Here is a 22,880-nt window from a genome sequence, read left to right on the forward strand (position 1 = left end):
TGGGATTCTTTTGATCATAGACAATTGTTTTAGTACAAAGAAAACAAAGGAGCCTTACTTGTTCAGCATATAAGCCATAAAATAAAAGAGGTGTTGTTGTCCCAGAAAGCAATACAAACACTTTATATACGTCAAGCACTTATTATTTTTAACTGATTAAAACCACAAAGTGGAAAACAAGCACGGAGAAAACAAGATTTGGTGATAGGAGAAAACAAGCCATGAATGTATGGCGTGAGCATCTTGGATTTCCATTGCTTGAGGCCATTTTCTTCTGAATACAAGTTACTGGGAAAACAGAAGGTGGGTCCAGTGTTTTTGCCCTCAGGTCCTGCTTGCAGGCATCCCATAGGTATCTGGTTGTCAGCTGTGAGAACAGGATGCTGGGACAGAAGAAACATGGGCACGATCCACCAGCGCTATTATTATGTTCTGATTAAACCACACTTCTGATGCTCAGAGTATTGCCCTAACAATATCTTCCCCATTTTTCCTTGGAGATTCTCCTTGAAGTGGCATATTCATTCTATTGAGATCACAGTGGCAAGGCAAATCCTTGATACTTCTAAGGATAGACGTCTCACAATTGTAAATGGGACTTAATGGTTGCATTGGAGAGTGCTGGTTGCATTGCCTTCTTTTTAAAAGTGTCAGGTATTTTGTACAATCTTTGCATCAGAACAGAATAACGCTTACTTCAGGTAAGCTCCAGTGGCTGCAGTGGCAGGAGGGCAGCCCCACAGCTCTGGCCCACCCAATGTGCCACTTCTGGATGCTGAACTTTGACTTGGACCTTCAGCCAGATCCAACAGGGCTTTTCTTCTCAAAACCTTCTCCAGTTTTTGGCATGTCCAGAGCATGTATATGTTATGGTGTGTGCATTTGAGCCCATGGGCAGAAGTGGAAAACAGTACATGTTGGCTGGCAGTGGGTCCAGCAGATATGGAGCTGTATTTACTTCAGTAGCAATGAAATGATATCTCCCTTCTCTAGAAACCCACGTGATACATTGCAATAAAGTTAACTGAGAATGTTACTGTCTTTTAATTCATTTTTATTGGTTTACTTTGAAAATATCTGTTATCTTTGCTATGACTTATGCTTTAGTCAGTAAGCTGTTCCAAGTACTATTTGCTAACTGGCTGGTTGCCAAATGTTTCTTGAATTGTGCACTAAAAGGAAACTGTTGCAACTGGTACAGGACATTGCAGTCCTCTGTAATATTCCATTTCCATGTGTAAATATTTCTTGAAACTGGGAAAGTTTGTCATCAAGGCCACAAAGACTTCCTTATATGCATGGGAAAAAGGTTAGATCTAACTGCTCAGAAGAGCACTAAGAGGCTGACAAATCCACCATTACAATCATGAAGTTGCCTGGGTTTGCTTCTCTGGCAGTGGTGGGGCAAGCGAGGTGCCAGTAGGGGGTGATGTCTGTTTCATTTCTCCAATCTGGGTGGGCTGACTCTGGGGGTTAGGCAATCTTGTAGGTAAACTGGTCCCAAGTTGTTAAGGGCTTAATACGCTAATAGGAATACCTTGAACTCTGCCTGGTACCCCATCCAGGATAGGCAATTGACCAATTTCTTGGACACGGGGACTACTTACCCAGAGTGCATCCATCTTGCCAAGTTTCAAGCTCAGCTTGATTTTATTCATCCATTTCACCACTGCTTCCAGGCAATGACCCAAGTACTGTACAGCCTCTCTGGGTTCAGAGGTTATGGCAAAGTAGAACTGAGTGCCGTCAGCATACTGATGGCACCTCACTCCGAAACTCCTATTGACCTCTCCCAATGGATTCATGTAGATATTAAATAGCATTGGAAATAAGCACTCCATAATGTAGCCACAAGATGCCCCCCCAAACAGTGTCCCAAAGCTATTCTCAGGACTTGGTTCTGAAGATAGGATCAGGACCACTGTAATACAGTGCCCCCAATTCCCATTGCCTGGAGCAGAGGCGGACTTAGAGGAGTGTGACCAGTTTGGTCGCACTGGGTGGGGAGCCTCAGGGGTGCCTCAGGAGTCGCTGCAACTAGGATATAGAATGGAAGGTGAAAGGTAGGCAGGGGCCTCAAAATTTGGGACTCCAAGGCCCTCCACTGCCTGGAGCTGGTCCAGGAGGATACCGTGGTTGATGGTGTCAGAATAAATGGCATCAAAATTATGTCAATGCTGCTGCTACAGTGGGCATTCTGCACCTAATTCCACTCTGCCCATTTCTGATTCGCACTGGAGCTCCATTGAAGTTACTTATTTTAACTAGGAAAATAAATGCATTTAAAAAGCAGGAGCAGGTTTCCCCCCCAATATCCCCTTAGTACTTGGCATGGCTATTTTGCAGAGGGTGCACATATGTACCAATACATGCAGGATGACTGGTGTGCAGGGATGGTCACTTCATCCAGCAGGCAGAGGGATTTGGCAGGGGGCATCAGCGCCCTCACCTTCGTTTTCCCACTCTTAAGATCAGTTTCCCACATTTCCCATACGTTTGCAAATAAAGAAATAAACAAATCTGCACAAAATCTCACCAGCATTTTAGTGTCAATTTCTCCCCAAAGGCCCATTTTTTGCATGCAGTTGCTCCAGCTATAATGCATTTGTACTGTTACTTTCACGAATATATGAATTTATATGTGTACATTACTCTAAAATATGGATCTTTTTATACACATTACTTGGCAGGAGAACCGAGCTGAAAAATTCAGAGAAGTGTGTATTTCAAAATATGGCTGTTTTTTGGTTCACATCTTGCTTTGGAAAGCATGAAACAGGCCTGCTTGCCATTAGATGCCAACTGAATGGAATGTCTCTCTCATCCCCTCTCTCATTGGGGGTTTTGCTTGCAGAGTTGTTGCTTCCAAGACCTTCTACAAGAAAGACTGACACCAGAAGCTGGTCAGCAAAACCACTGGAGCAGCTCAAGTGTTTTTCTCTTTTTTTCATGCCTTTTCATTCTTGCTGACAGAGAATTTCAACCTGTGGGTTACTTTGCAACAACAGGAATGTTTAGATTAGGACCTATGATATGGATCTGCACATCCACATATACAGTGATACCTTGGGTTAGAGACGCTTCAGGTTACAGACTCCGCTAACCCAGAAATAGTACCTTGAGTTAAGAACTTTGCTTCAGGATGAGAACAGAAATCGTGCGGCAGCAGTGGGAGGCCCCATTAGCTAAAGTGGTACCTCAGGTTAAGAACAGTTTCACGTTAAGAACGGACCTCCAGAACAAATTACCGTAAGTACTTAACCCGAGGTACCACTGTAAATACCCAACAGCCCTACTGGAACTGCTTGCCTGTCTGGAGCTGTATTTACAGTTGAATAACTACCTCTGCCACGTAGGTGTATTTGTGGTGTTCTCTCTGGTTCTTTGTTTCTTCTCAGATAAGCATCTTTCAGTATATCAGAAGTTTTATTTCTAACCCGCTCAATGGTGCAAAAAAACCCCCTCTTGTTAATCAACTGAAAAAGAGAGAGAGAAATCAATGGGAATCACACTGTTAATACAATATTTGAAATATCGGTTATTTCAACGGGATTGCAAGCATTGGTAGGCTGAACAGTAAAAATCTACCCTTCCCTGCCTTCACCAACCAGCGTTCACCTTCATGTGTGTATAATTCCAATAGTGACTTAGAGTAGAGAACATCAAACAAAAAGAATAAAGGGGAAATGGGGGAGAGAGAGAGAGAGAGAGAGAAGAAAGAGAAGAAAGGAAGTTAAAAATAAAAGAGTGAAAGAAGGAAGGAAAAAAGAATGAAAAAAGAAAGAGAAGTAAAAAAAACTACATCCGATTCCCTGTTAGTTATATTTAAAAAGAACATTCAAAATATTTACTCCAGTGTGACATCCAGCTGCTCCTCCTTCTGCCAAGTTATATTTTCCCAATCTTCAGACCCAGACATCTCCAATTCATTCATTTTCCCTTCCACATAAAAAGTTCAAAAGGGGTTCTCCAATTATTAATTTCAATAAATGTCAACGACGATTCCGACATGTTGAAAAATAAATCCTTTCGTCTTTGTTCACACAAGAGCCTCTCCGCTGTGGTCATATGTTAAAACAATATTCCATAGTTATTTACGTATTGTATATTCATTAATCCACATCCAGTTCCATATCTTCTGAACCCATTTCCCGTTGTCCGTGATTTTTCATCCTAATTTAGAGGCGGATTTTGGACAGTGCAGGTGGTTCCACTGCACTGGATGCTGACACTAGAGGGCGCTGCAGAGGTTCACAACTATATTGTACTGAATTGAGCAGAATGGAAGGGGAGAGGTGGGGGTGCCAAATTTTGGCCTGAAATTTTAAAGACCAAAGTTCACCACTGAGTTCAGAAGTGATGACCCAAGATGAGCCCATTCTTATGATTAATAACAATTGATTATACTGAACTTCATGAAGAAAGGTGATTTGCAACCCCATCAAGTCAACAACATGAATTAAGGAAAGGACTCATGGAATTTAATCAAATAGGACACCTAAAAGCCCCTGAAAATGAGGGGAGGAAATCATTGGATAGGCTACAGACTCAGACTCTTCTCACCCCCAAACGTACCATATAATCCAATTTTCCCCATGGTGATCACAGTGATCCCATCATAGGATTCATCTTTTCTGTTACATACTGGACCTCCCAATTCTAGCCTTTTCAACACATGAAGGCAATGTGAAACATTTTAGGCCTTTGTGAGTGTGGCACAGACTTATAAAAAGGTAAAGGTAAAAAGGTAGAGGCCTCCTAGACAGTTAAGTCCAGTCAAAGGTGACTATGGTGTGCGGAGCTCATTTTGCTTCAGGTTGAGGGAGCTGGCGTTTGTCCACAGACAGCTTTCCAGGTCATGTGGCCAGCATGACTAAACTGCTTCTGGCACAACGGAATACCATGATGGAAGGCAGAGCACACAGAAATGCTGTGTACTTTCCCGCCGCAACAGTACATATTTATCTATTTGGCCTGGCGTGCTTTCAAACTGCTAGGTTGGCAGAAGCTGGGACAGAGCAACGGGCACAGGCTTATACATGGGATCCCGACCAAGCTGAACACTACCTGTTAACTGTGTGGGCTTGGGCTTCACAAGCTGCTTGTTTCTGAAGTCCCAGCCAAGCAGCTAAACTATGGATTTTAATGAGCCACTGGTGGGCTTCCATGCAGGGCTGGCAGATTGTGTTGGCAAAGTGAGCATAGGTAAAGAAGATACAGGTTAACTCTAAAGGTTTCCTAAATTCACTGCTCTCCACTTGTAGGGAAATTTTAGGAGAACCCCCAGCACCAGAAGATGCCCTCAGCCTCCTCTTCCTGTCAGCTTGACTGCAAAAAAAGCTCAGGCGTAGCTTGCCCTGCTCCCACCTAGCCAAATCTTTCTGTCTTGCAGACCCATTCACAAGGGTAGCAGCTGAGCTGAGAACCAGAATTTCATACTGGGTCATGTTTGGGTGAACATCGGACCAAACTATGCATTCACAGGGTTGAGAAGTGGGAATCTTTGAAAGAACATTCAGACTAACTCTTCTCCTGCTTCATTATAGTATTAAAGGAGACAAGCCTAAGGAAGATACACAGCAGCACCCACTCACCCACCTCCCAAATACCTATGCAGTATACGTGTAATCCAGATACAGATTAATATTCACTTCAAGTTCCTCAGAATGCACAGTAGCTTGATATTTTGAAAATATCATTTCCTATCAACCCATCCATGTGACTTTTCAGCCTTTTACAATGCATTGGCAAATGACAGTTGTATGCTGAAAAACAACATCTTCTAAAAATTCAGTTCCAAAGAATGACACGATTTAAGGAATAAAAATCAATTTTTAAGACTTTGTAAAAGAAAAGGGTTGAATTAATCCTTTCGCCTTTGTTCACACAAGAGCCTCTCCACTGCAGTCATGTGTTACAACAATAGTCCATCATTATTTACTTCCAGTTCCATATCTTCTGATCCCTGTACCTTCTGATTCAGGCAATGAGAAATTAAATTTCTTCCTATGTAATAAGTAGGTAGGAATGATTTTTTCATTCATTTCTCCTCACCAAAAAAGAAAAGAAAAAAATGATCTATACTCTTCCTTATACTTGTAAATAAAGCTTTGTGCAATGTACCTTCATTCCAATGTGTTTCTTGGAAGAACAAAGGTTTAACTATGATATGACAAATAAATAATCTTATTTTATTTATTGAGTTCAGAAATGAACCGTTTTGTTTGGCACTGGAGAATTGGCACTCTGACAGGTTAGTTCAGATATGTTTCCTCTCCATTTTTTCCATCATTGTATATGCTGTGTAATTCCCTTGTATTTCAGGTTGGGCTGCTTCTGTATCCTTAGAGTTACTGTACATTTTTTGGTGAAAGAAAACATAACAGCTTCCAGAATCAATCAGCATAAATATCAAATTCAGTGTATTTTTTTTATCAGGCCTCTGGCAGGTGCTTCTACTCACTGAAGTAGTCCTATTGATGAAATGGCAGGTAGACCCAGAGAACAATGAGTGAAACCACATGCCTGAAGTGCATGTTTGCTTTTTCAGGATAGCCATGTGCGAAAGAGCAAGGGTTAGTTTTGCTGCAGTGGTGTAGCCTTGCAGAGGAGAAGGGGCAAAGGTGTGTGGTGGAAGACTAACAGTAGGCAGAGGAAGAGCCAATGACAGCCAAAGCCAACTAAGTCTGGTCCACTGATCCTTCCTGCTGAGTTTTCAAAGGGCAACACTGAGCCTAAGGAGGAGAATGTTGACAGGCTATGGACCCTCTGTGGACTGGTTTTGCTACCTGAGGCAAAGTGGGAAGGTGTCACCCTGCCCTGCTGCCGCAGTGCCATCCCCACCAAAGCCTCCCCTATTGTGGTCCCAAAACTGCTGCTGAAATCTCACAATGCTCTCCATGAGATCTCATGAGATATCTGTGAGATATTGCCGCCATTTCACCACTAGCAGCACCACTGCTTAGGCTTCCTGCACCCAAGGAGTGTGGTGGAGTCTCCTACTTTGGAGGTCTTTAAGCAGAGGCTTGACAACCATATGTCAGGAGTGCTCTGATGGTGTTTCCTGCTTGGCAGGGGGTTGGACTTGATGGCCCTTGTGGTCTCTTCCAACTCTATAATTCTATGATTCTATGAAGGCAGCTACCTCAGCTCGCCTCATCGGTGGGCCGGCCCTGAGCGCAAGGCAGCTTCCTGTGTTACTATGCATTTTGAGTCCTTGAAAAATGTCTTTCCCTCACAAAAGCAGCACTTACTTGCATTTGCCAGGAAGCTCCCTTATCCAGTCAGACTGCTGGTCCATCTAGCTCAGTACTGTGCTCTTTGTGTGGCAATGCCTCTTGTGTGTTTAAATCTAGAGTCTTTTCCTGCCTGGAGATGCCATGAATTGAACTGGGGACCTCTGGCATTCAAAACAAGTCCTCTGCTATGAGGGAGCTATGGCTATGGATTTTCTACAAATCCATAAAAAGTACTGGGACCCTGTTCTGTGATCCCCTAGGTATGGCCATAAGTAAGGATGGAAGAGAGTTTGGTTTGGTTTGCATTTAGATGTGCACCTACTTAATTCACACTTCTTGATAGTTGAACTGAAACACGGCTATCCTTCAAATTGTGTATGAAAAATGTGCACAAGAATGTTTCTACTGGGAGGGATTGTGCATGATAATACAAATATTACTGAAAATAACTTACAAAAATGCAATGTGCTGGGGGAAATTGCTTGTAAAAGTGTGTATTTTAGGACAGATTAACACTCAAATGTGGTGGACTTTTAAAATGCAAACTGAAACACAAACCGAACATAAGATTGGGAAAATGGCACACTGAGAAAGCAACATGGACAAATCCACCCATCCCTAGAACAGGAAAAATATTATAGACCTGATTAGAGGCACATATCTATAATTATATGAAATGGTTAGTGCTCAGCAAACCAACTGCTGATCATACTCCCATCTGTTTATAATCTTTTGAAAAAGTTGTTATTAGGCCCATTAAAGCATTAATTGGATATTCATAGTAGCGGTAAAAATGTCTCATACAGCAAAGGTTTAATACAACTGAGTAACTGAGTAATCTGAAATAGTTCTAGTAAGTCTCATAATTAATTTGTTCTTCTACAACACATTCTTAGTTTTAAAAAAGGAGAAGCCGTTGTGCAGCTCTTAATCTCTTTAGAGATTTTTTCTGAATTTTTGAGAGATCAGATATGGCATCCATGTGTTTTTGGTCTCCTTTCAGGCACCTTTGGGGATGAATACATTTGGGAGAACATGGTGAGTAACGCCGTATTACAGCTTTCTGCAGTTGGTCGTGTAATATAGATAAAGTTGTAAATGCAAGTTGGCAGGTGGAGAAGAATTTGAATTGTGTTCCTCAAGTGTAAGTGGGAAATAGTGAAGGAGAGCTGTGGAAGAGCACAGTTATTAGCAGTGATATGACTACTCATTTCAGTGGGATGTGAGACCTTCTCTTTGAATTTTGCTTCGTTTTTGTGATTGCTGAGGTTGTGGAAGGGCAGGAGGAAAATCCAGGTCCATTGCTCTCCCCAGGGCAAGGACCTCCACCTTGCCCCAGGCCCATTCCCCTCCCCCTACACATCCAGGGACTACAGGGAGAGTGGTGTCAGGAGGACAATTCTGCAGCTCTGGCTCACCATTCACACTGCTTTTGGAACAGGAAAGACATTCAAGAGTGGAACTGGTCATCCTGGTCATCCAGGTGGCCACGCCCAATTGCAGAAAAGCTGATGAAAGTTTTGTACAGCTGACCCTGCCTTGTGGCTGACCACTACAGACAACCCCACACCTAGCAAATAGCATTAAATCTACAAAGCATAGCATCAGGTAATCGGGAAGCCTGCACTTTTATTTACACACAGGACTCAACTATACGGCTCCCAACAAAAAGTTTTAAGTGTCTTTTAAAGTACATTATGGAAATGTGACACTAGATGGTGATGGTGAGCTATGGCAAATTCAATATATTTTTCAAAACGTTTTTTAAAAAAGCATTTTCACTGTGTGTTTTTTAAACATGTGTCTCGATTCCACCACAGAATTGTCTGGCTATTCTATATATTCCAAGTTTCAGTTTTTATATGGTGCCTTTTGTACAATGATGCCCTAGGCAAGTCCACACTTGAGAAATTGATTCAACAATTTTTCCTTGGTTCAGTCTTCTGCATGCTTCTTCCTTGTGAATAATGGGGAATGTAAAAAGGAAAGGTAGATTCATAAGGTACCCTCTTTTCTCCTGTGTATTGGTTATAAATTTTAAAGGATGAAAGCCTTGAGATGTTATATAAAGGATAACTGTTGTGTAGACATATAATGTTGTTTGTTTTCTTTTTACAGTTGGATTGCAGCCAACCCCTCCGGGCAACTGGTAACGGACTAATAATCTGCCCAAGGATTTATTTTCCAGTCTGTGGTACAGATGGCAACACTTATCCCAATGAATGTGAACTGTGTCGCCATAACCAGTAAGTAGCGCAGGTGCAGAAGATTCTTCACTGGGCAACAGATCATGGCTACCATTAGTTATAATGATGTCTCATCCAATTTGTTTTATCTGTCCCTTTCCCATCCCACCCCACTTCCAAGATGGGGACATGTCTTACATGGGACCATTCCTATTTTACCACTGTTCCCCTGTGGTTAGCCAGAGACTGAGAGATTATTTCTGGGCCAAGGTAACCAGCTAGGCTTCAGTCCTCAGTGATCTCTGTGTAAATCCAGTGTGCTTACAACATGACATTAAACTTACTCTCTACTCTCTGCAATTCAGTTCATATTTTATTTTTTTTTTATTTTTTTTATATGATTTTTTTTATTTGCTTTTTTTTCCAGGGTAAGAATACATCGTCAATAACACAACAAAAGCAATTTTACAGAAAGAAGAAAGAATTATAAAGAGAAAAAAGAAAGAAAAATTCACTTTTTCAAATCAATTTTCATAATCAACCGGACTTCCCCACGTCCTCCATCCCCTGCTTTCTTTACAATAAAGATAAACAGCAAATTAATACCTTGTTTTGTGTGTTTTTGTGTTTTCACTTAGTTATAAATTCCGCAATTTATACTTTTCAAAACCATAACTTAATTTCCATCATTCACCAATCTCAATACTGAAGCATGTATATAACATATACAAATGCACATTGGGCAACATGGCACACAAAAATGTATTAGGATAAAATGCATGCAGAAAGGAATTCCATAAGATTTTTTATTTAGTTAGTTTTTTAAAAACTCAAACAGATGTGGAAATGGGGTGAATTAAGCATAAGACTGGAAAGATGAGGAACTGAAGAAGAAAGCACTGGATTTATCCATCCATATGCCACATATATTTTACTTTATTGCTTTGACTGTCAGCAGGGTACATAGCAGAACTAGCTCAATGGGACATTTGCCTCTGACTTGCAAGGTCTATTAGTGCCAACCAATGTTTATTATTAGTATTATTAGCCCAGAATACAGGAAATTGATTGCTAACGTTCCCTAAATTCTTCTCTTATTCAGGGAAAAAAACAAACTTGTTGGTAAGAAGCATGTTGGAGAATGTCCAAAGGTAGGTATAAAGAGTTTTGTGGTGAGAAATTGAACCTGCAGAACCAAACAGGCAAAATTGTCGTGTGATTTGGAGGGAAATGAAATGTCAAAATAATCTATAGATAACTGCAAAATATAATACATATCAAAACGAAATAATTAAAAGCAACTCCTGGTACAGTGGTACCTCTTTTTTGAATGTTATCCATTCCTGAAGACAGTTCGAGTTTCGAAATGTTCAAAAACCGAGGGCGGTCTCCAAATTTAATTGAGAAAATTGAGAAAAATACAGCAGTACCTCAGTGCAAGCCGTTCGACTTCTGAGGCACGTTCAGAAACGGAAGCATTTACTTCCAGGTTTTCAGCATTCGAAAACCAAAACATTTGTCACTGGAGACGTTCCAAAACTGAGGTACTACTGTACAAGGTAATCAGACCATAAAGACAACTCCTCTATTCCTTAACCACCAAAGACAGAAACAGACACACACATAAACATGTCTGCAAAGAAGAAGAAAAACAACACTCCAAACACCTGGGGTGAAGGAAATGTGCTTGTGCAAGATGAGCCTCCCTTGTTGCCACCCAGAGCCATAGCTACGGTATGTGTGTGTGTGGGCAGCCTTTTTTATTTGCCCCGGGTGAAGCCTCCAGAGGAGCACCACTGAAGCTCCCAGTCTGTGTGTGTGCAAAATGTGCATGGGGTTTTTTTGTTTTTGTTTTTGCCAAACTGGGTCTTTGACCTGGGAGAAATAAAGCCTAGTTTTATGCCTGTTGCCACCCTCTTCCTGATAGCTGCCAGAGGGGCACATAGAGAAGAGTCTTGATGCTGACCTCAGGGCATGGGAGGCTAATATGGGGAAAGGTGTTCCATAACGTGTACCATATTAGGGCCCTGAGCTATATAAGTCTTCACAGGTGAAAATTAGCCCTTGAAATGGGTCTGAGAATAATGGCTATTAGCTTCTGGGAATAACGGGAACAAACCTCATTTACAAATTCCTAAAAGGTATTTGGCTTCCCATAAACTGCATGCAAGTCCATCTGCCTTGATTCCTCAGTAGGGATGCAAATTCTCTCTTTATGTAGTAATGGCAACCTCCAGCACATTTGTACCCCAATGTATGATTCTGAGCAAACCCATGCTAGAACTGTGTGCAAGCTGTTTTTAAAGCCTTCCTCCACATACTGCATAATATCACATGTTCCATCTAATACATATTCCCTTATTATTTGTTTCTTTGTTGCAAATATGTATGACTCTACAAAATTGAATACAAATTGCACTTTAAAAAAGAAGTTACGTTGAGCTGGTGAGCAAATGTAAAAGTTTGGTGGGTATATCACTATTTCTTTTGTAAAGTGGAACTTATATTTATTTAACAGGGTGACAGATTTAGAATGCCACTCTTTTTGCAGGACTATTGCAAGGACTTTGGCCCAGATAGAACATACTGCACCCTGGAATTTATGCCTCACTGTGGTTCTGATGGAAAGGTCTATGGCAACCAGTGTGATTTCTGCATTCATGCCATGTACGTATAGAAATAATAATTATTTTTTAATAGAAAAATAACTAAAGTGATGATAACATGATAGAAGAGAAAGATATACAGTGCCGCTCAGGTTGTGAATGTGATCCTTGTGGGATGCACATTCACAACCCGCAGCATTCGCAACCCGCGTCTGTGCAAGCGTGAGTTGTGATTTGGAGCTTCTGTGCCTGCGCGACCGCCGAAACCCGGAAGTAACCTGTTCTGGTAGTTCTGAGTTTCAGCGGTCTGTAACCCCAAAAAAGGCAACCTGAAGTGGCTGTAACCCAAGGTATGACTGTATTCAAAACCTCTAAGCTGTTCCGTATCTACTTATGATGACACTGGGAAAGTTTTGGTAGGATGAGAAGTAAGCCATCCTACATATATCCTTACTGTGTTTTTGCATTTTGTTGGAAGCTTCCCAGAGGGGCTGGGGTAACCAACTCAGATGTGCAAGGTAACAACAACGGTAACAACAATGCCAAGAATTCTCCAGAGCTAGGATATAGTCACATATCCAGATTCCTTGATTCACTTTTGTCAGTTGAAAGGGTTACAAATATGGTCTCATAATCATGCTTCCATCCAGACTATACTTTCAAGTTTTTTCCTGTTAAGCAACTATGACATCACTCAGACTACATACCACTTTCAACTATTGTTTCTCCTAAGGAATCCTGGGAAGTGTAGTCTGTTGTTTGCAGCTGAGCCAGTGTAGTGGTTAAGAGCGGTAGTCTCGTAATCTGGGGAACTGGGTTCACGTCTCCGCTCCTCCGCGTGCAGCTGCTGGGTGACCTTGGGCTAGTCACACTTCTCTGAAGTCTCTCAGCCCCACTCAACTCACAGAGTGTTTGTTGTGGGGGAGGAAGGGAAAGGAGAATGTTAGCCGCTTTGAGACTCCTTCGGATAGTGATAAAGCGGGATATCAAATCCAAACTCTTCTTCTTCTTCTGAGAGTTGTTAGGAAACTCTATTCCCCTTACAGAACTACAATTCCCAGAGTTCCATGGAATAAGGCATTCACTGGGAATTGTAGCTCTCTGAAGGGAATAGGGGTTTTCTCAGGACCTTTAACAAAGTACACTTCTGCATAGTGCAGATGTTGCTGAAGTAAGGTATTCTGAAACAACGCTGCTCATATTGACAGTTCCAGTTGCAATGTCTGTTTATTTAAATGGGATGATTTTACTAGTCAGAATTCTGACTGATTTTCTGTGGTGAATGTGGCTTACATTAGGAACCAAAATGTTCCTTTTTTGCATAGTGGGAAGCAGTTCTAGGGGATAAGATGGAATGCAAGTCATTGCATTTCTCAAACTAAGAGCTGTTCTTAAAAAAAAAACCCAAAACCTTATAAAACTTTGTTTTATGATTCTAGTTATCCACAATAATAATTTCAATATATGTTACCCTTTTCTTTCCAGGAAGAGCAAAGGGGCTCTGTTGCTCCAACGTTTTTTTTTTTTTATAATCATATTTATTAAAATTTCCAATAATAACAGAATAAGAAAGATAAAGAAAAGAGAGAAAAAGAGAAACAAATTTAGACCCTTCTTTTCATAGCCTTCTTTCTGGGACTTCCTCCTTCCCCTCCCGACTGTATTCCCCTTTCCCTAAGTTAGTTCCACAAGCTCTCATTCCCAATTTTAACCTAATATGTTTTACTCATAAACCAATTTAAATTTACACAATCTTAACATCACTCCTCGTCTTGTAATAGAACAAAATTTCCCCCCCAAGATCAGCTCTCATTTCCTTCCACGAGTTCCCCCTTTCTTAAAAAAAAAGAAAAAACAAAAACATATAAGATCAAAGTTATAAAGAATATAAGATAGAAAATATAGAAAAGTTCAAAAAGTTGGTTACATAGCCTTTGGATTCTAGGATTCCCCCTCCCTTCCCCGGTTTTGATTCCCCATGTCCATTTGTCTGTATGTTGTCGGCCTGGAGATCTTAAGTCCACAGCCAAATTTTTCTCAGTCCATCTTGCCAGTTTCTTTAGATTTGGTTGTTTTAATCATATTTAACTTCAAAAGTCCAGTCTAATAGAGGCCTTTAATTTTCCTTAATCATTTGTTGCTCCTCCCGTTGTTCTTTCCGTGTCGTATTTAGTCATTTGCTCTTTTATTTCTTGCTTTCTCAGGTTTCTGTCTTGTTCAGCTGTCAAAACATTCTTGTTCCAAAATTTAGTGTCTCTACAGAGGTTTGTTATTCAGGGACAAAGACTTATGTCCAGTTCCTTTCTTGCTTCAATAGAAGATTCTATTGTATTATGGTCACCTCTGTAGACAAAATAGTATTTCAGTTCTGCAGCTTTCCCAGGAGATAAGACCTGTGCACATCCCAGAGTAGTTTTCCACATATGACACTTGTAATGTCCCGAAACCCCTCTAGGGGGATTGCAATAACTTTGTATCCTCTAGTCCAAAAGTCAATTTGTTGTTTCTTTTCCCCCGACAGTTTATATCCATATTTATATCAAATTGTAACAAAATTAACCAGCAAAGAGCTTGTAACAAAATCCTCTTTATATTCTCCAGCTTTGACAGCTCCTTTGACAGCTGTCAAATTCTCCATCTCTCTTCGCCAGGCTCTCCGAATCGCCCCGGTTCCCAGGGGGGGGGTTGCCTTTTTCCTCTCACCCTCGACTCTCCTCCAGCACAGTTCTTATAATTCACATCGTGGAGTTAATAATTTTTGTCATCAGTAAACTTCTGAATCGATCTTGGTTTCCCAGTCCTTGTTTTAGCATGTTTACAATCAGGGAGGGGACTGACTTCCTTTTTTGATCCCCCCCGCTCGTGCCGAATCCGAAAAAAAATTCCTTTTTTTTCTCCTTTTGTACCCGGTTACCCAATTACTCACGGGTTATCGCCAAATGTCCAAATTTTCAAAGGAAGAAGCCAGCGCTCTCCGTCGAATGGCATGCGGCTGCGCTCGGCAGGGGAAGCGGAGGACTCAAAGCACCACGCCACTCCCCGGCACCCGATCCGTAGCCTTTAAAAAGGCTCCTTCACAAGTCGGGAGGGCGATAACGATGCCAGCCGAGTCACCATGTCCACGGGCTCCGTGCCTGTGATTTTTATGGCTCCCCGCGTCGCCGGCGCGGTAGGACCCAGCCCATTCGGCGATGGCGCCAACCCGGAAGTCTGTTGCTCCAACGTTTTGGAATGTGCTGAGAAAATGACGGATTTCCAAGAGACCTCTTTGCCTTATACTCTAATAGCAAATGTTGCAAAAGAAGGTCTGATTTGCCATTAAAGATTTCTAACCTGCAACGATATATTGTTCTGATCTCTCCTATAATGTCTCGTTTTGCGCCATGGAATGTATTGCTTTTTTGGTTGTTCTCTCTTTCAATACCCGGCTCATGTATATTTGAGGGTCTGTGTAGGGTTTAGGGCTTTAACCTCAGGAAGAAAAGCATTTTTGTCCAGTGTAATATTCTATTCTTTCCGAGAAAGTGTCACTCACAGTAGCATACATGTCAGGAGATTTGAGCAAGTGGGGGAAAGCAGAGAGGGAGAGAAAGAGATAACACACGGCCATGGATGTTGAGAACAATAATTCAGGAGTTACTGCCAGGCAAATGTGAAGGCATGTTGGACAACAGACATAGAACAAATACTTTTTGGGAGACTGTTTCTTCAGAGAAACAAGAAGGTGATGTATTTGGGATAGTAGGATGAGGCCTAGCTTGAGGTAGACATAGCACTGGGGTGGGCAATTTGGCCTGGAAAACTTGAGACCAACGTAACAGGAAGTTCTATATTCCCAATTCCATACAGCTCTTAGAGAGACCTCAGAAAGTCTCTCTCTGTCCAGGAAATTGAGCCTGTGTACACATTACTATTTAGTATGGCTCTAGTATTCTTCATAACTGGTGTGTGAAGCTGAGCATGCATGACATTAGTCCAATCCATATGTATCCTGTAATATCTTGAGACATAAGGCTCTTTCTCTTGAAATAGGCTTCCACCTGATTTGAAAAGCAAGCTGTGGTTAAGCTGAAATGTGTGCATTTCAGACATACATTGCCTGTCCAGGTGACAGCTTCACTGAATAGGAGTTTAGGGGAGAGTTTCTGTTGTGAGGAAACCAAACAACTAATGTGGATCCCCTCCCCCTCTCTGGTGTGTACACCAACATAAAATTGTGACTTGAAATGCAGCAGGATGAAACGACCTCACTGCATTGCAAGCCACTAACTAATACCTAGCCTAAATGTTATAAAATGCATATTTTCCGTTCCCCATCTCCGCTCCCTTCCCCCATATATATGTGTGTGTGTGTGTGTGAAGATCAACAGCCTTATCTCTTTCTTCTACTCTTTCTCAAACGTTTGTTGGGGTTCTCAAACGTTTGTTGGGGTACGCTCCAAAGAATTAGAGAGCTGGAGCTCTTCTTGGAAGCAACAGAGCACACCGTCTCCACCAAGGAGGAGACAGGGGACTCCCCTGAGAAGGAGGCTAGTTCACCAACACAGGAGCCAGATATATGGAGAAACGTGACTCAAAGAAGTAGGAGGCCCAGGGTTAGCTCTGATTGTTTAGAAATACACAATCGCTTTGAGGTCCTCTCCCCTAGCATGGAAGACGAAGAGCAGACTCCATTTGAGGATCTCTCCCTCATTACAGTCGATCAGGTATATGAAGATGAGCAGCAAAGTCAGTCCTCAGGGAATGTGCAGGCGACCTTGGAACGGACAGCTCACGGAAGAACCCCGACCAAACCTAAGAGGAGGCGTGTAGTGGTGATAGGGGATTCCCTACTGAGGGGAACAGAAGCAGTGATCTGTGGGCCTGACAAGATGTCTCGGGAAGTGTGCTGTCTCCCCGGGGCTAAGATCCAAGATGTAACTGAACGACTGCAAGGAATCATAAAACCCACTGACAAATACCCCTTCCTCTTGGTTCATGTGGGAACCAATGACACTGCAAGCAATAGCCTCCAGCAGATCAAAAGAGACTATGAGGCTCTGGGCAGGAAATTGAAGCAATTAAATGCACAAATTGTCATCTCATTTGTCCTCCCAGTTGAACGACGTGGCCCAGGGAGAGAGGAAAAAATAGTGGAAGTGAACAGCTGGCTTCGCAAATGGTGTAAACAGGAACGGTTTGGATTTTCTTAGATCACGGACTGCAGTTTCTTGAAGATGGACTTCTGGCAAGCGATGGGCTGCACCTCACAATGGTTGGGAGGAATGTTTTTGCCAAAAATCTCAGAAACCTCATCAGGAGGGCTTTAAACTGACTAATGTGGGGGAGGGAGACAGTGCTCCTGAAGGTAGGAGTCTATCAATTGATGAAGATGATCATCCAAATGTCATAGACCAAATGGAGCAAACAGCACGCAGACCTAGTGGTGGGAGGATAAAATCCTTAAATAAGAGACACGGGGGGATGATCAATGGACTTCAATGTCTGTACACTAATGCGCAAAGCATGGGAAATAAACAAGATGAGCTTGAGCTCTTGGTACAGCAAACTAAATATGACATAATAGGCATCACTGAAACTTGGTGGGATAAGTCCCACGATTGGAATGTAATAATTGAGGGATACAATCTATTTCAGAGAAACAGACCAGACAAGAAAGGAGGAGGAGTGGCGTTATATGTCAGGGATGTGTATACCTGTGAAGAGATCCAAGATTTAGAACCTCAAAGCCAAAGTGAGAGCATTTGGGTCAAAATTAAGGGAGAGAAGAATAACAGGGACCTCATTGTGGGAGTTTACTATAGATCCCCAAGCCAAACAGAGGACATAGATGATGCCTTCCTGGAACAGATGGCCAAGCATGCAAAAGGAAGGGAGATAGTAGTAATGGGGGACTTCAATTACCCGGATATTTGTTGGATGTCAAACTCAGCCAAGAGCATAAGGTCAAACAGATTCCTCACTGGCCTTGCAGACAACTTCATTGTCCAGAAAGTGGGAGAAGCAACAAGAGGAACAGCCATTTTAGATCTGGTCCTAACCAATGTTGATGACCTGGTTAGTGGGGTAGAAGTGGAAGGATCATTAGGCGTGAGTGATCATGCTTTTCTGAAGTTTACTATACAGCGGAAAGGAGGAGCCAAGCATACTAGGACTCAATTTCTTGACTTTAAGAAAGCCGACTTCATAAAACTAAACTTAGGGAAGTGCTGGGTGAGATCCCATGGACAGTAATACTAAAAGGAAAGGGAGTTCATGATGGCTGGGAGTTTGTTAAGAGGGAGATAGTAAAGGCACAACTTCAGGCAATCCCAATGAGACGGAAACATGAAAGGTGCCTAAAGAAGCCAGGGTGGCTATCTAAAGAACTAAAGGATCACACTTCAAAACGACCTTGACAGATTAGAGAACTGGACCAAAACAAACAAGATGAATTTTAACAGGGAGAAATGTAAAGTATTGCACTTGGGCAAAAAAAATGAGAGGCACAAATACAAGATGGGTGACACCTGGCTTGAAAGCAGTACATGTGAAAAGGATCTAGGAGTCTTGGTTGACCACAAACTTGACATGAGTCAACAGTGTGACGTGGCAGCTAAAAAAGCCAATGCAATTCTGGGCCTCATCAATAGGAGTATAGCATCTAGATCAAGGGAAGTAATAGTGCCACTGTATTCTGCTCTGGTCAGACCTCACCTGGAGTACTGTGTCTAGTTCTGGGCACCACAGTTCAAGAAGGACACTGACAAACTGGAACGTGTCCAGAGGAGGGCAACCAAAATGGTCAAAGGCCTGGAAACGATGCCTTATGAGGAACGGCTAAGGGAGCTGGGCATGTTTAGCCTGGAGAAGAGGAGGTTAAGGGGTGATATGATAGCCATGTTCAAATATATAAAAGGATGTCACATAGAGGAGGGAGAAAGGTTGTTTTCTGCTGCTCCAGAGAAGCGGACACGGAGCAATGGATCCAAACGACAAGAAAGAAGAAGTTAAGATGAATGTATTGCCAAGGATGTTATTTTTGTTTCAAACCCTACAGATTGTGGACAGAGTGGAATGTTTTGGAAAATGGCAGAAAGATATTTCGAAGTTTGTCTGGCAGGGCAAAAAGCCCAGGATAAAATTTAAAATATTAACAGATGCGAAAGAAAGAGGGGGATTTGCCCTGCCGGACTTAAGTTTATACTATGAAGCTGCATCTTTCTGCTGGATGAAAGATTGGTTCCTACTGGAAAACACGGATGTCCTAGATCTGGAAGGGTTTAATAATGCTTTTGGATGGCATGCATATTTGTGGTACGACAAGGTAAAGGTTCATAAGTTGTTTAAAAACCACATTGTCAGGAAAGCCTTGTTTATAGTTTGGACTAAATACAAAGACTTGTTGGAAAACAAAACTCCGAGGTGGCTTTCACCAGTTGAGGCAAAGGCCTGAAAAAGACCTAACATGGAGGTTGGTTGGGCAAAGTATTGTGAGATCATAGAAAAGACTGGAGATAATTGGAGGTTGCAGAGCTTAGACAAATTAAAAAACAAGGTGCATGACTGGTTACACTATGCCCAAATTCAAGAGGTGTTCTGTCAGGGGTTCAGGGGCAGAGACGCAGAAAAGGGAGGAGACAGAGAGCGAGGGGGAGGAATACGAAGGAAGGATGAGTGGGGATGACGACCCGAGATCCCCGAGCCTTTCCAGTGAGTCAGAGGATTCCCAGAAAGGAGCCCCAGTGGTCAGAGCAAGGGGGGAACACAGGGGGACACCCCAGGAAGAAGGGGCCAGAGAGGAATCAGAGAGCAGCAGCTGGAAATTGGGACCAACGTGCCCAGCTGGGAGCAGCGGGGAGAAAGGGGACCAGGCATCAGGTTCCGGAGGCTTTCAGCAGGAGGGAGGGCATGAGTCAGGAGTAGTCACGCCCACATCAGGGAGCGAGGAAACGGTTAAGAGGAAGGTAGAAGGTTGGGCGCGCGCGCCAAGTTCAAATGCAGCGGAAGCTGGCGCAGTAAGCAGCCCGGAGAGTGAGCCAGGTCCCAAAGCCCGCCGCAAGGAAGCGGAAGGATCAGGGGGGTCAGCGTCAGAGGAGAGTAGGAGGGAGGAGACCCCGGGGGCAGGAGGACCCAGAGACGGAAGGAAAGGCGCAGGAGGTGGAGCAAGGCTAGGGTACTAAGCTGGTGTGCAAGAGGCGGAGACTCAGACGGGTCTTCGCCGGTCTAACGCAGAAGACGTAGGGCTGCACATTGCAGTTCGGAAATGGAACCTGTAACCCAATAAAGACTCTTATAACGTGAACGCTGGCTAGCGTGGTCCTATGTGAGCTGGGACTGGGTAGCAGCCCTGACAGTAAGACCCGTCTCCTCAAAGCTTCGGACACCTGAAACCTCGCAGCGGGAGCAGACGCAGCGAGGGGGGGAAGATTGGTGTCTGTGAGCAAGCTCACAAGAGTTAGCAAGATGACGGAAGAACAGAGAATTTCAGCGCTGCAAGAGGCAGTGACCCAGTTGAGCGCAGAGGTATTGGCTTCCAAGAAACGGGAAGAGGATGCTGCGGCCGCCTACAGAGACCTCCACGCCAGGTTTGAAGCGTTTGTTAAGCACGGGCAACCGGGACTCAGACCGGAGGGCGTGGGGTTAGCACGGAGAGCAGGCGGTCTTGTGCCTCACTTCGATGGGAATTTACAACAGTACCCCAATTTTCGAGCAGACATAATGTGCGCACTGCAACTGCTGGCAAAAGACTTTAGAGATGAGGAAGAGAAGGTGGGGTTCATACTGTCCCATTTGCATGGGGATGCTAAAGCGTGGCTGCGCAATTTGTGGAGGGATAAAGATCCGGCGCTTCAGAGTGCAGATGCCTTTATCAAAGCGATGGATGCGTGTTTTTTATCTACCATAGACGTGGATATTGCTCGAAGAGAGATACATGGACTGAAACAGGGGAGGGCGAGTGTACGGCAGTATCACGCCCGCTTTTTTGCACTGGTCAGTGCCTTGGAAAGGGACAGAGATTCACCTCCAGTTCGAGACCTGTTCTGGGAAGGTCTGAGCAGTGCAGTTAAAGACGAAATTGCGAGGGGGGAGAGGCCCCGGAGCACGCAGGAGGTGGTCCAACGGGCACTGACTGTGGGGGTGAGACTGGAGGAACGCCCATGGTGCAGAGACGAAGGACGTGGAGGGCGCGAAGCAGCGAGGAGTTTCTCCTTCGTTCCCAGGGAAGCAGCGCGTGCGCAATCCACACGTCCGCCAGGAGGGGGGGTGGAACCTATGGAGGTGGGAGGTGCCAGGGCTCAGTCAGCTACCAGAGCCCCAGCACCGGGAGCAGTCAAAACTAAGCCTCCTAGAGGGAACCGGAAGTGCTACATCTGCGAAAGCCCTCAACACATGGCGAAAGAGTGTCCCCAGAGGAACTCCAAGCACACTGCAGCCTCCGCAACAGTGACTGCAGCTGCACAACACAGAGAACCACAGCAGGGAAACGACGAGGTCTGGCTGGAGACAGAGGTACTGGGGCCCAGCCAGACGTATCAGTGAAGCAGTCCCCAGAGATCTTGCAGCCCACAGACCCCCTCCCACCCAAACCAGTAGTGCAGCTCACCGCATCACTCCAGCTACCCAATGGCGTCACAGTGGACGTGCCACTTTCTGTAGACTCTGGAAGTAATGCAGACTTTATAGCGCAGGATTTTGTGGAGCAGCACGCTATACAGCTACTGCCTGCCACTCTGCCCCTGCAAGTCGTCACAGTGGATGGCAGAGAGTTGCTGGGGGGGCAGGTGGTGAAGCAGACACCGCCTATGGTGATGCGACTTGGTAACCACAGGGAAGTCATCAGTTTTAATGTCACCAGACTGTCGGACACGCCCATTGTTTTGGGCATGAGTTGGCTGGACAGGCACAGTCCGACGCTGGCTTGGTACCAGCGACAGCTGATCTTCGGTTCTTCTTATTGTGCGGAACACTGCATCCTGCCAAGACAGGAGGGGGAGGAGGAGGAATCACAGCTGCAGTTGGGAACGTTGCAAGCGGCCCCCCACAAATACGCAGACTTTCTGGAGGTCTTCTGCGAGAAGGAGGCGGACAAGCTACCCCCTCACCGGCCGTATGACTGCAAGATTGACCTCCTACCAGGGGCGACGCTGCCGAAAGGGAAGCTGTATTCCATGTCTGAGGACGAACTACAGGAACACAAACAGTTCATAGAGCACAATTTGGAGCGCGGTTTCATCCGGGAGTCCAAGGCAGTGGGGGGCAGTCCTGTTTTCTTCGTGAAGAAGAAAGACACGCCCCAAAAAAGACTTGTAGTTGATTACCGCATCTTGAACAAGATGACCAAGCCCTCTGATTTCCCCATGCCCAGGATTGACGACCTCCTAGCGACGGTGCGCAAGGGACGCGTGTTCACCAAGTTGGACTTGCGAGGGGCGTACAACCTCATCCGCATGCGGGAGGGAGATGAGTGGAAGACAGCCATGTTCACGCCTCTGGGCACCTACGAATACAGAGTTATGCCGTTCGGATTACAAAATGGTTCCCACTGTTTTCAAGCCTTCATGCATCACGTGTTGGCGGGGCTCCTCTACAAGAAGTGCGTCTGCTTCCTGGATGACATCCTGATTTTCTCTGAATCGCAACAAGCGCACGACCAAGACGTTCGGGAGGTGCTGAGTAGGCTGAAGCAGCATAGACTGTACGCCAAGCTGGAGAAGTGCCAGTTCGACACAACGGAGGTGGATTTCCTGGGATACAAGTTGTCGGACAAGGGGCTAGCCATGGACAGCGCCAAGGTTCGCGCGGTCTTGGATTGGAAGAGCCCGCGCAACCGGAAGGAAGTCCAGCGATTTGTCGGCTTTGCCAACTTC

At 44.1% G+C, this 22,880-nt stretch overlaps 1 protein-coding gene across 1 annotated transcript; it reads left to right on the top strand.

Annotated features, from left to right (window-relative positions):
* Positions 1–7,500: 7,500 nt before the first annotated feature.
* LOC309526160 (ovomucoid-like) lies at positions 7,501–16,079 on the top strand (the record flags this gene model as incomplete). The annotated part of the gene is made up of 7 exons (XM_082212075.1): positions 7,501–7,510; positions 8,242–8,276; positions 9,357–9,484; positions 10,527–10,575; positions 11,976–12,091; positions 13,516–13,544; positions 16,063–16,079. The coding sequence occupies 7 exons, from the start codon at positions 7,501–7,503 to the stop codon at positions 16,077–16,079; spliced, it is 384 nt and encodes a 127-aa protein (XP_082068201.1).
* Between the last annotated feature and the right edge of the window lie 6,801 nt (positions 16,080–22,880).

Source organism: Podarcis vaucheri, assembly GCF_965113315.1.
Source record: "Podarcis vaucheri genome assembly, chromosome: 2".
Taxonomy (NCBI): Eukaryota; Metazoa; Chordata; class Lepidosauria; order Squamata; family Lacertidae; genus Podarcis; species Podarcis vaucheri.